At 38.0% G+C, this 14,526-nt stretch overlaps 1 protein-coding gene across 1 annotated transcript in view; it reads right to left on the bottom strand.

The window, feature by feature from the left end:
* Positions 1-12,610: 12,610 nt before the first annotated feature.
* The window catches only part of LOC106538514 (amine oxidase [copper-containing] 3-like), an 11,100-nt gene continuing 9,184 nt past the window's right edge, over positions 12,611-14,526 (bottom strand). The window contains exon 4 of the mRNA XM_014053013.2: positions 12,611-12,895. Within this exon, the coding sequence (XP_013908488.2) occupies positions 12,611-12,895 (285 nt within the window). The remainder of the gene's footprint in view (positions 12,896-14,526) is intronic.

The raw sequence follows: 14,526 nt of genomic DNA, 5'->3' as shown, positions 1-14,526 counted from the left end.
TTGAAGTTATCAGGCTGTTTGGTTCTTAATTGTCTGACAGTCTAGAAGAGGCTTGTAGTCTGCGTTTCTTTGGCTGTGTATTTTCCATTTATTTCCAAATCCAAAATGGGTTTTTATTTTTCAATGCAGAAAGAAAAAAAACTGAATGCAAAAGCAGAACTTGAAAGCAAACGCACTAAATGAGCCAAGATGTTTCACCCCAATCAGCAAAAAATGCAATGAAATAACAGTGAAATACTATCAGCACAGTTTGATTTAGATGAAAATCTGGGAAAAAGAAAGTTAATAGTTATGATGATCAAATTTAAGCTTCATTCTGTGTTTCTATTAATGGATGGATAGAACCAAGGTCACACGAAGTATTAGTACCACTTTACAAAGCCTTAGTAAGACCACCCTTTGGAATACTGCTTCCAATTTTTGTCACCACTGTATAAAAAAGGTGTTGAGACACTGGAAAGAATACTAAGAAGACCAAGAAGACCAACAAGGATGATTAGGGGGCTAGAGGCTAAAACTTATGAAGAATGGTTGCAGGAATTTGGTTTGTCTAGTCTAGTGAAAAGAAAGACTAGGGGACAGATGATAGCAGTGTTCCAGTATTTGAGGGGTTACCACAAAGATATGGGGGGAGGGATCAACCTATTTTCCAAAGCACCAGAAAGCAAGATAAGAAATAATGTATGGAACATAATCAAGGAGAGAAGAAATCTAGAACTAAGACAAAATATCCTAATGGTGAGAACAATTAACTAGTATAATGCCTTGTCTTCAGAAATGCTTCATCACTGATGGCTTTTAAGAAGAGGCTGGACAACCACTGGTCTAGAATGGTATAGGGTCTCCTCCTTGAAAAGAGGGTTGGACTAGAAGACCTCCAAGGTCTTTTCCAACTCTGTTATTCTATGTTCTACCCATTACCCAATGCTTCCCAAACTTGTGTAAATTATCTAAAATTGAGTAAAAGAGGTTTTTATTAGGGTGAAGACACACAAATCCATTACCTATCATAACAGGGACATTTAAATAGACTTAAATATTGTCATGTATACTAAAATACATTCAAAAATCCCCTAAAATATTCCTATTAAGATGAAAATCAATGAAATTACAAAAGATAATTTGTTGAAATAACATAACAGATCATTCATTGACAGTACTCCTTGAATTACAAACTTTTGTTTAGCAACCGTTTGAAATTATGACTGGGATGAAGAAAGGCATTTATGACCTGCCATAAGTTTGTTTGTGTGTTTATAACATTTATAGACTGCTTATCTTACCTCAAAGTAACTCTGGGGAAACAATGCTTACACTACCTCTAATGTTGGTCTCTGGTAATGCCATATCAATGAAACTCAGAGACTGAAAGATTGTCTCTTTTGGTAATACCACAATGTGGACTTCAACTCCCAGAATTCTCCAATCAGCCAAGGTGGGAGTATGGGAATTCTGAGAGTTGAATTTCAAACATCTTCAACTGCCAACACTGAGAAACACTGTCATAACATGAGAGGTGTTTGGGTCATAATATTTCTAGCTTGCTTTTTATTCAGATCCCTAAAAGTTGCTAGGGTCCTACATAGATAGTAGTTTTTCCGTAATCCCTGCTAATGAGAAGTGCTATCCTTAAGAAATGATTGGAGAATTTTTTCCTTTTCCTTGACAATGCAAGGGAAGTTTTTCTAGCACAGGAAAAATAATTGTTTTTATATTGTCAAATTAATTTATAACTATTTATAATTATTTTGACAGTATAATTTATACTGTCAAATTAATAGCAAGAACAACTGGCAATGATCCTTCTTTTATACATAACATGCATACACTTCATACATAGCATCAAAAATCTACCCAATTCATAGATGCATAGGATGAAAGCTTTAGAAGGGAATTTGGACATCATCAAGTCCAATCTTATGTCCAGTCAAGGCATCCCTAACTGAAGGCCATCCAGACACAGATTAAAAATCTTCCATGAAGAGAAGATAATCCTAACCCTAATCCATATCTCAAGGGGCCCCTTATGCCCTTCAAAATATATGTTAGAAAATAGTCCTTCCATTCCAAATCTGCATGTTTGTAATGCCATTTTTCTTTCTCTTATTTTTAAGAACCACACTGAACAAATTTGCCTCATCATCTTACCATCATGATCTCATCATCAACAAGGTTGATTCAGCCTTTCATCTTTCCAAGCTCGATAAAATGAGGATCCAGATTTGCTGACTCTGTAAACTGCTTAGAGAGGACTGTAAGGCACTGTAAGTATAAGTGCTGTTGCTATTGTCTTTTCATTCTCAATGTTTATTACCATTCATCATTGTTTCTTTCTTTCTTTTTTTCCCCTTTTGAGGCTTCTTATCATCTTGACCTTCTTGTTTGCTTTCCTGAGCTCATGCTCTAGTTTGCCTATGTTTTTCCTAAAATGTGGTGCCCAGAAGAGGATGCAGTATTCCAGAAGCAATCGGACCAATGCAGAATAAACACAAGTGATGGTTTTTCTTGATGTTTATTTTCATGTTATGATGTTCATGTTATCCTGTTGATGCATTTCAGAATTATATATATATATATATATATATATATATATATATATATATATATATATATATATATATATATATGTGTGTGTGTGTGTGTGTGTGTGTGTGTGTGTGTGTGTGTGTGTGTGTGTGTGTGTGTGTGTGTGTTTTATTTGTGCTGATAAATAAATAAAGGGAGACTAGTATAGATCTATTTCAAGCTATTTAGCTCTCATCAGCTAGCCATACCCTTACTGGGATTTGAACCTGGGCTATATTACATACTAGGCAGACATCTTAGCCATTAGGCCACAGGCTCTTATCCATTATCAGCAAAGCCAGGGTGAAAGGTATCTATTAGATTTTTACAACCCCTGGTAAGCCCCAATTATGGGAGGAAGCTAACTGCTTCCATCATCTGTCAATCGGCTCATCATGATATATATATATATCAAGTCCTAGCTTAAGTTCAATTTATGATCCAAAAGATCACTAGATCTTTCTCACATGTATTACTGCCTGGTGTGGTTGTCCCACTTTCTCCACCCTATTTGCATTCATTTGATTTTTGCTACTTGGATGAAGAATATTTGTCCTCGTTAAAGTTTATTTGACTGGCTTCTGTCCATTGCTCACCCTACATATCACAATCCTTATGATACCATTAGTATTGGTCAAAAATATTATGGCATTGGCATTAAAGAGTTTTTCGGACACAAACTATAATTTACAATGTATCAACCACTTAGAGTATCAACCACTTCTCTTGTTCTTTTTGAAAAGCCAGGAAGGGCATAATAGGGTCATACAGATAATGTATGAAATTAACATTTGAGTTAAGATGTTCATCTTTATCTCTGCATACTACCATCTGTGACTTGTCAATTATATATGTAAATGAAACATCACCTGCCCCAAATCTGTTATCCTGCAGTTGTTTCATTTTAAAAAATCATAAGAAATAAATTCATCATTTATCTCTCCAGATTAGAGCCCATTTAATTAACATTCATCACGATGATGACTATGATCAATGTGATTCAGCATATGTAATTTACTAGGAGGGGAAAGAATGCATCCCAGAAATGTTATAGTGCAAGAATACAGCTCTATTATCAGACTAAAGGGCAATTTTCTAAGTATATTAAATTGCTACCAGCAGAGGACAGTAAAAGACCTGATCATATTAGTAAAATATGGGTGTGCTTTTATTATCTTAAAGTTTATTTAGTCAACATGTTAAATTGAAAAGCTGAAGTCCTTGGAAGGAAAATTAGAATATATTTTTTTAAAAAAAGTGGCACATATACAGAGAGCAAGAGAGAGTTAGAGCTTTGTATTTTGATTATGCACCATCAACCTTGATGTCCTTCTGGACCAGCTTAGTGACTCAATCATATCACAGGCTGGATCATGACGTATCGCAAAGTTTTTTGCCTTGATTGAGCTGGAGTGGGTGTGGCCTGCATGTGACATATCCAGCCTATGGGTTGCCAGTTTGACACGCCTGCTAGACCAAGCCAAATACAAAACCACTATATCTCTCATCCTTTTTTCGAATTCCAAAATTTAAGTAATCATGCACAACACATGCATTTTATGTTATTTCCTTCATTTTAACAGGACCTCAGTAAGCAACGCTAGCCAGCTAAAACTAACGTTCTGCACTTTGAACATGATAGTACTTCCTCACTAACTAAATGAATCAAAACTGTTTTTAATCTGTTATTTTCTATTTCCCTCAAAATTTAAAAATGCATAATGAGATTTCATTCCAATTTCATTAAATCAGTGTAATATAAATGTATGCAAATTTACTCATTTCTCCCCATTCAGAATGTGCAAGAGATATGGTGTTCTGACCTAGGCTTTACCAAATCATAAACAGATTCCTTGTCCTCAAAAAAAAAACACCTTTTTATTTGGCTAATGTGAATTCCTAGCATTCACATCCAGCAAAGTCCCAGCAAACAGTCTTGCAAGGGTGAAATGCAAACACAGACCTTATCAGTCCTTGGATAGTTGCCAGGTTGATAGCTTCCAGACTCAAAGAAATACTTGGCAAGGAGTCTCTCAGATAAGCTAATCTTCACACTAGTGAACTAATTGTCTCCTGCAAACACCTCTCCTTTTGCTCCTATTTATTCCCTATGGGAGGGGCCATTCAGCATCCCCTTGCCTTTATTCCCAAGGACCTCTGTTCCTTAATTGTTCTCTTCTCCTGACAGCTCTGTGCATGCACACATCGGGAACAGGCTACAGTTCTTCTTCAGCCCCACTTATCTCCGACTCCAAAGGTAGCTGATAACTGTCAGACGGCCCTGGCCCCATCTCTGCCTCCGATGCAGAGCACTCATCAGAGCCTTCCCCTTCCCCTGGCCCATGTTCTTCCCCAACCTCCTCACTGTCCGAGTCTGCCACCAGCTCTGCTGACCGCTGGCGGGCCACAACATATGGACATGTTTATACAATCAATACAAGATTCTTACCGTGTTTCCCTGAAAATAAGACAGGGCCTTATTTTCTTTTTACCCACAAAAATGGCTTGGGCCTTATTATCATGGGAGGGTTTATTGTTTTGGGGTTGACGGGCAGCTGCTCTCTTGTGAGCAGGCTCCCAAAGAGCTGGGCACAGCCTCATGGGTGAACGTTTGAAGCAACCATGCTCATGAGCAGCCACCCGGAAAAACCCCTGTCCAGCCGGGCACTGCACCATTCACTGACCTAGGGGTATCGCCAAGCTGCATGAGCGCCTGTTTGCCGCCGCCTGGCTCCCGCGGCTTGGCACCTTGGAAATGACAGTGAATGGCGCTCTGCACGGCTGGAGAGGGGGGTTGTGTGAGAGGCTGTTCCACTCTCGCTCACACGCCTCCCAACCTCACGATGCCCTGTCCCAGCTCTCCCTGCAGAGCCAGGGCACTTCCACTGCTGTCACTGCCACCGCCGCCAACCCAGGATGGCTTTTTCGGTGGCTTCCAAACTGAGTCTTCCAGCAGTGGCTGCTCTGGGCATATGCTCTATGGTTGTATGCTCTGCCCTGGCCCACAACCACAGAGCATACGCCCAGAGCGGCCACTTCTGGAAGAAAAATGTGGCATGGCCTTATTATCAGGACATGTCGTATTTTCCAGGAAACATGGTAACTAGGCTTGAGCAGACTTTTATAGTGTGACAGCCTGCAAATGATAAAGATACCAAAATGTTTGTTTTTAAAAATCAGCTAAGATTACCTATGGGACCTGACATGAAGTCTGATGATTGATTTCTCTTGACACTTACAAAATAATACATTATAAAATCTTGTAGACCTAAGTATTTCAATCTTATCTGACTTTTTTTTCTAAAATGACAATTTGGTTTTCAATAAAACAGTAACAAAAATATCTGCCGAACTGACATGTATCCATTAAAACAATAATGACTACTGCTGCTTGGAGAAATAGCAAATTACAAATTTACATATAAGCCAGCTGCTGCTATGCCTCTTCCTCCTGTAAGATACCTGTCTTTTGCTTCATTTCCCCAAACTGCTGAGGTTTTGTTCAATGAATCTGTATTTGGAGTGGCAGAAAGATTAGCTCATAGTCCTGCCAGGCAATGTATACAGAATAACATCATTTCAGCTAATAAGCTCAGCTCATTAGAAATTAAATGTCACTGTAAATTGCTTACTTTGAGGGAAATATATTTCAGTATCTTAGTTATACCTAACATAGTTTCAGAATATGGCTGGATATTAAGGCTGGAAATTATAGGACAATTTCTAAGAGAAATGTTATGATGATAACCAGTAAATGAGGAGGCCTACCAGCCATTGGATAATGGTTGGCCTAGGAAGAGAATGTGACTATTTGTTGTTGAAATTGCTAATCAATCATTTTGGAATATGCCTCTTTTAAATATAAAAGAGCAGAATAGTGTCCAAAATGTGGCAATAAATGTAAAGTTATTTAGGACAAGCTGTATTTCCTACATTAGATTCTGCCAAAAATGTATAAATCTACATAAGATTGCATGAAAATTTATCTTATTCAAATTTAGAGTTATATGAGGTATACAAAAAGAGATGATCAGTGTCTCCATATATATATATAAGAGAGTTGGGGGAAGGAGGGAGGGAAAAATGGAATTTCTTCCCAAGAGAAATCTTGGACTTGATAATATTCTTCCGGTAGTTTCTCCAATATTAATTGGTCATCTGTGCTGTAAAAGGTTGTAAACAAGTTAAATATAGTGAACTATGAATACTTCAGAAATAATCCCTTATTAAATGCTCCTTTTCAGTGATCCTGGAGAATTCTTAAATTAAAAAATAAAAGTAATTTTTTTGTCATTAACATATATCTGAAAGCTGATTGGTTCTTCTTGTTCTGCTCTGTGTAAGATCTCCTCAACCTGAAATGACTTTATACATTCCACATAGTTTCTCTGGTGTCGCATACCAATAATATATCATTTTATAAAAATTGTCTTTAAAATCCTAACATAATGTAAATTTCAATCCTTTTAGCCGCATATCCTTTTAGCCGCATATTTTTCCATTGATCTATCTGTATATATTATAACCAACATGCTTAACCACTGTAATCATATACTTTATACTTTAATTTCTTTTTCCTCTTTTTCAAATTTCAACAAAAATGTATACATTTTAGCAATTACATGTTCATCACCAAGTTATATTTCAAATTCTATCTTTTCCCATTATTGTTTCTAGTTTCTCTAGGAGATCTTCCAAAACTGACATTAGGTAACCTGAAAATGTTCTTAACTTCTAATTTTTCTTTTTTAAAATCTTGCCTTGATTTTCTCATCGTCTTATATTTTTTCAGTACCTCAAGGCCTCAACTGAATAAGAGTGGACACAAAGTTTTATTGGTTCTCCATTAACAATTTTTTGTATTTTTTGTGAAGTATAAATTGATATTACACATTTAATAAAATGGCCGCCAAGATGCATACGTTACAGAAGTTATAATAATAAAATTGTCAGGCTTGGAAGCCATCTTTGTATAGGGCTCAAACCTGCCACATATTCCAACATATTCTACTGTGGGAGACTGGGAGGGGGGATTTTATGGAGCATGGGAGATAGGTACCCAACTAACATTCCTTCTCAAAAAGCAATAGCAATAGCAATAGCAGTTAGACTTATATACCACTTCATAGAGCTTTCAGCCCTCTCTAAGCGGTTTACAGAGTCAGCATATTGCCCCCAACAACAATCCGGGTCCTCATTTTACCCACCTCGGAAGGATGGAAGGCTGAGTCAACCCTGAGCCGGTGAGATTTGAACAGCCGAACTGCAGAACTGCAGTCAGCTGAAGTAGCCTGCAGTGCTGCATTTAACCACTGAGCCACTGAGAAGACCCTGCACCTGGATGTATGTGGATGGGAGGAATCTTTTTTTGTGGCAATGACTGATGTGATAGACTTGTGAGTATTGGGGCAGGGTCTTGAACTTTCAACTAAGTGGGAAAACCTGGAAGCTTTCAGATTCGGGTTTTCCCAGATGTGCCAATATGACATCTCTAATATAATGGAACTTTGAGGAAACTGAAGCCTCGGAATCTTCTTTTGTTAGGGGTCTTACTTGGAACCCTGACAAAATTCCAATTCAAGTCAAAGATCTTCTCTGCATCTAAGAATATCAAGGCTGCTTGTTATATCATGACAAGAATCCAGTCAACTAACTGTCAACACTATTTTGGCGCTAGATAATAGCAATAGCAATAGCAGTTAGGCTTATATACCGCTTCATAGGGCTTTCAGCCCTCTCTAAGCGGTTTACAGAGTCAGCATATCACCCCCACAGTCTGGGTCCTCATTTCACCCACCTCGGAAGGATGGAAGGCTGAGTCAACCTTGAGCCGGTGAGATTAGAATCGCTGAACTGCAGATAACAGTCAGCTGAAGTGGCCTGCAGTACTGCACCCTAACCACTGCGCCACCTCGGCTCCTTAGATAAGAGTTAATAGAATTCAAGACAGTTTGGACTTAAACCAACTCCAGGCTAATTACTCTCTTTTCGCCCTCCCCAGGCTCTGCCTATGTTTTCCACTACAAAATTGTTCCAAATGTTTTCAAATATTCAAAACATTTTAATATTTTCTCAAAAATGTGTTTTAGGTAAAAAGTCACATTGATCTCCATGAATAATATCTATAAAAATTATTTTTCAACTTTTCAGCCAAAATCAGGGTAAACTATTTATAGTCATTATTCAGTAAAGATATTGATGAATTATTTCTTGATAAAAATTTCTTGCCCCCATATATATTATATTATATTATATATTTTAGATGTATTATTTTAGGTATATTATTATTCAGGTACATCTTTAATGCTGTGTTAGCTTCTTTCCAGCTATCAGGAATCTTTTCATTCCGTGAAAAAATATTTATTTGTTGTAAATGTAAAAACTCATCCTCAAAACATACATTGATACAGAGAACTTAAAAGATTCAATTGAAGCTATTTTATAGGATTTTTCTTGAAAAAGGTTTTTATTTTCCATTCTTTCATTTTCATACACTCACATATATACTGTACATAGCCGGAGCCATACAACATTAAACAATAATCGCAGCAATTCCTCTTGACAACAATACCCAAAAAAATAGCAACCCAATATACCTCTTCCACTCTCCGTACACCTCTTTCTTCCACCCCCCTCCAACTTTCTATCCTCCCTCCATCATCCCCCTCTACCCTACTTCCCCTCCCCCTCTACCACTCCTCTCTCCCGATCCACTCCCTCCCTTCCTCCTCATCCTCCCTCCCATCCTCTCTCCCGCCCTCTCTACCCCTCTTTCTTCTATCCCTCTCCTCCTCCCCTTGGTGTACTTCCACTATATGTCAATGTACTTAACCTATCCTATTTTTATAGAGAAATTAAAGAAAAGCAGTATACATGTGAAGGCGCATTACATTTAAATCTAACCCAACCTAGTATATATCCCTCCCTCCCCCCACCCTCCCCCCCAACACCCCACCTCCCTCCCCCCCCGACTTCCCAGAGCCCGTACACGGTATAGATTTTTAGCAAACACAGTCTAAAATATATTGAGAAAAAAGAAATAAAGAAAAAAAAAGGGGGTTAATAACATCTCTACATTGATCTTAGCTTTTTCTTGCTATGCTAACTTTGAACAGTTTAAATCATTCCTGATCTTAAGCATGGGCTATCTGGAATTTCTTAGTCCCATATTTGTTTTGTATATAGTCAATCCATTTTTTCCAGTCTCATTTATATCTCTCATTTGAATGATCTTTAAGATATGCCAATATTTTAGCCATCTCGGCTAAATTTGTAATTTTCAATGTCCATTCTTGAGTTGTAGGCAAGTCTTCCTTCTTCCAGTATTGCGCCACCAATAGTCTTGCTGCCGTTATTAAATGCAGAATCAAGTTAGTCTCTACCACTGTAAAATCAGTACTTACACCTCGTAGAAATAACTGAGGAGTAAACTTTATCCTTCTTTTAAAAATATTTTGCATAATCCACCATATTTTTATCCAAAATACCTTAACCTTTTGGCAGGTCCACCATATATGAAAATATGTAGCATCGAGAGATTTTATAGGATTGATGGATAAACAGCTAGAAAAATGGACAGAAACGTGTCAAAGAGAAATCCAACCTAGAATTAAGGAGAAATTTCCTGTTGATGAGAACAATCAGTGGAATACCTTGTCTTTAAAGTTGTAGCTTCTGCATCACTGGAGGTATTTAAGAAGAAATTGGATAGCCATTTATCTGGAATGGTATAGGCCAGGGTCTCAAGCTTGGGCATGGGGTTGGACTAGAAAATCTCCAAGGTCCCATTCAACTCAGTCTGTATCCTTAAAAAGCCATGGAAATTATTTCAATGTATGATTAATGAAGTGAGAATATGAAAAAAATATGAAAAAACCAGCATTACCCACTATTCCAATTCCAATTTATTTCCAATTTAATAAAATTTGTATACCGCCCACTCCCTAGGGAGTCTGGGCGGCTTACAGACAGATAAAAACATTTAAAAATTAAAAAATAAGGTACATTATTAAAATTGCACATTATCCATTCAGTGTAGGTGGGGCTGGAGTATAGTTGGAGGAAGAGCTGGTAAAATTAACAGAATGTGCTGAGATAGATAAACTGATTTCTTGGATTAGATAAAGGACAATATCTCACATAGATTGCCATAGTCATTGGTTTGATTTGCCTACATTTTTAAAACTTACTGGGCAAATGCCCATCCTGACAACCCTATTTTCAAAAATAAATCATTGTTAATGGCCATCCGCAAGAACTCAAATGACCATTAAAATGTGTTAGAATGGATTCTTATAATTATAGCCAATTAATTCACTGCTTGTGCTGCACAGGTATTATGTCAATGATCTCAATAAAAATTGGAGGCCAAGAATTGTTCAGCACAGAGCAAGCTGGTTTTAGGAGAAGTAATAACCAGCCCATTTTTGTCATCCTAAATCATCATATGCAGTAAAACATATGATCCTTGCTGGTAATAACAAATATGTCACATTCAAGAGCAGAAAGTTGCTTTGATTCAATTCCAAAGAAGATTTTTTTTTGTTTTTAATTAAAGATTACTTTCATAGATAAAATACTTACTCAAGTGAGGTATGACTACAGTGAGGTTTAATTAACATCACTCCAATTTTTTAAAAAAATAATTTGCATCAGAATGATTTATTTGACTGTTGTACTTTGTCCAATCATCAACCAGTGAAATTGGTAGCACTAGACTATAATTATATCCAGCTGATGAAACAATCCTTTCCTTATTACATGCAATGCCTGTATTTCTAGTTTATCCCAAGGATTTTCTCACTCCAAAATTAGCATACTTAAGTCATCTTTGCATTAGGATTAGGCCATAAAACAACCTCAAACATTTAAATACTCAGGGATTTTTTTTCACCTCCCCTTTCTGGGCACACCCAGAGAATTTTAATTTCTTATTAAATGTCTCATCTATTCCACATTCCAGGTAATGGCAGTGGGAAATCACTGTCATGAATGTGTTACAAAAATTGCAGGAATCGAGTTGCCAGAAGTCTGATTTGACTTAAACGTATCTTTTCCTTATTTCCAACAGTTCTGCTTTTCAACACTTTGTAAAGTTATAGTATTTAACAATAGCACTTAGACATAAATATCCATTCACAGAGATTTACAGCCCTCTCTAAGTGGTTTACAGAGTCAGCATATTGTTATATATTCACAATTATACAGTATTTTTATTGAATTGTATTCAGAAAAACTCAAATGCACACAACATTGCAAATACAATATGAGATTCAAGTTTCAAAGATACTATAAGATACCCTGCAGGATTAGAAGCTGCTTGTCTTCAGGTTCCTCATAGTTCTAACCTCTTCTATAGAAGAGGTTCCACAAATCTACCATGCCATTTAGAACCAGTTCCAACTCCCTCCCCCCGCCCGTCCACACTACACTTGCCCTGCCCGACGCTCTCTGATTGGCTGGCTCACCAATCGCCCCGTCCGCCTCTAAGAGTCCTATTTAAATCTTAAAGTCTTAAAGCTGTCAAGTTTGAACACCCCTGGAGTTTTTTTCTAAAGGGTTAGGGGTGCAAGGGTCTTGTAACTTGTCAGCTTTAAGACTTGCACACTTCAATGCCAGAGATCCTGAGCCAACATGACTGGAGGAGGAATTCTGGGAGTTGAAGTCCACAAGTCTTAAAACTGTCAAGTTTGAACACCCCTGGGGTTTTTGTTTTCTAAAGGGTTAGGGGTGCAAGGGTCTTGTAACTTGACAGCTTTAAGACTTGCGTGCTTCAAATGCTAGAGTTTCTGAGCCAACATTTTGGTTGCTAAGGAAGAGCGTTGTTAAGTGAGTTTCACCACATTTTACAAGTTGTCCATGCCCACCCAGTCACATGGCTGGCAAGCCACTCCCACTCAATCACATGGCTGGCAAGCCACTCCCACAAACCTACAGAAGAGGTTCTAAAAAAAATTGAAACCCACCACTGCTTGTCTTATATATGACACAGTGGTTTCCAATCCACTTTCCTGCATCCAATCCATCTGTCAAAAACTAGAAGATATTAGAAAGTTGTTAGGTTTTCAAAACCCTCATAAGTGAAAGCGGGGAAATCGGGCAAACATGAAGCGACTTTTGCCAGACATGCAAGTTGGTTCACCGCACAGGAAGTGGGATCTTGCAGTTTGTTGAAGTAAACACTATCTGGAGAATACATGGAAGGGTCATCATCAAAATAATTGTAGGGCCTCAAGAAGAAACCGATCACATTCCCAACGGTTGCAGTGTTGGGCACATCCTCAGCATGTGGAATGTGTAGAAAGCCAGTATTGATCCAGGCAACCAGATCCTGTGAAAAAGAAAGATATTTTTTTAAAAAAAAAAATCCTGTTAAATGGACAACCTGGAACTATGTCTGACCTAAGCATAGTATACAAAATTGTCTGCTACAACATCCTACCTGTTAACGACTACTTCAGCTCCAACCTCAAAAATATTCAGGCAAACAATAGATACAAACTCAATGTAAATCGCTCCAAACTACCGTATTTTTTGGACTACAGATGCACCTGAGTATAAGACGCACCATGATTTTGAAGAGGTAATTTAAAAAAAAAAGTTTTTGCACTCTGCAGGCCTCCCAAACCCTCTGCATGCCACACTTTTGGGGGGGAAAGGGGGGGCATGCAGAACTTTGGGAGGCTCTTAAAGTGTTCCTGGCAGCTGGGGGGGGGGATGAGCAAAGAACAGCCCGTTTTTCACAAAAATTGGTCTTTTTTTCAAAAAAAGGGGGAGCATGTAGAGGCTTTGGGAGGCTTATAGAGTGCTTCTGGGGGCTGGGGGGGAAACAAGCAAAAATGGCCCTCCCCAGCCCTCAGGAGCACTTTGCAAGCCTCCCAAACTCTTTGTATATCCATTTTTGCAAAAAGGGTGGGGTTTCAGTAGGCCAAAAATGCTGTATTCAGTGTATAAGACGCAGCCTGATTTTCACCCTCTTTTTTTGAGGGGTAAAGGTTCATCTTATACTCCGAAAAATATGGTAGATTGCAGAAAATATGACTTCAGCAACAGAGTGATCAACACTTGGAATGCTCTACCCAACTCCATTGTTACATCCTCTAACCCTCACAGTTTCAAGCTTACCGTGGACGTCCTCACCCCATTCCTAAGAGGTTACTAGAGGTGTGCATAAGTGCACCAGCGTGACGTCCGTTCCTGTCCTACTGTCCCCATTTATTTGTACTCATTTCCTTTTTTTCATGTCGGTGTTCATACTTATACCTGCTAGCCTGTTCATGTTTGGAAAACTAAATAAATAAAATAAAAATAAAATAAATGCTGAGCTAACATAGGAAGGAAGAACTGAGTGTTCGCTGAAAGGTGCATCAGTAAGATCTGATCAAATGGAATAATGTGATAGCACAATTTTCTTTTCAGAGGTAGGATGTAGTGATAATTGCAAATCCTGAGGAGAGTCTTCCTTTTTTTCATCCCCGGAAGGAATAATACTAAAAAGCAATTTTGCTGAATGACAAATATGAATCTAGCTCAGGATAACTTTAAAAGAAATAAGCTCATAATAATCTTAATATGGTTTCAAGTACATAGAGGCAGCAAAGCTAGTGTCAATGCTGGAAAATCAGAAAGAGTCCATTTTTCTCTGACCAAATTTCCCAAAAATTAATTACTCTCTTCCTGTCAAGACTATTTCTGAGAATGGGGTGGGGTAGAGAAAAAATTATTTTTACAAATTGACAGTGAGAAAAGTAACAGAGTACCTTGGAGGTCATCTAGTCTATCCCCCAGCTCACGCAGGAGACCTATACTAGAGATTTGAACTGCCAAAGTGCCGACCTTTCTGATTGGCAAGCTCAGTGATTTAGCCACTGAGCCACCTAGTCAAGCTTCAGTATTCTTTGCCACTGATTTGTCACTGAAAATGCCGTCTTTGCATTTGTGTTTAGAATATCAAGAAACTGT

Source organism: Thamnophis sirtalis, unplaced genomic scaffold (genome assembly GCF_051295495.1).
Source record: "Thamnophis sirtalis isolate CommonGarterSnake01/CBP01778 unplaced genomic scaffold, rThaSir2_p1.2 scaffold_11, whole genome shotgun sequence".
NCBI lineage: Eukaryota > Metazoa > Chordata > Lepidosauria > Squamata > Natricidae > Thamnophis > Thamnophis sirtalis.
The sequence above is the reverse complement of the archived record's forward strand: the minus strand, read 5'-3'. Positions and strand labels throughout refer to the sequence as shown.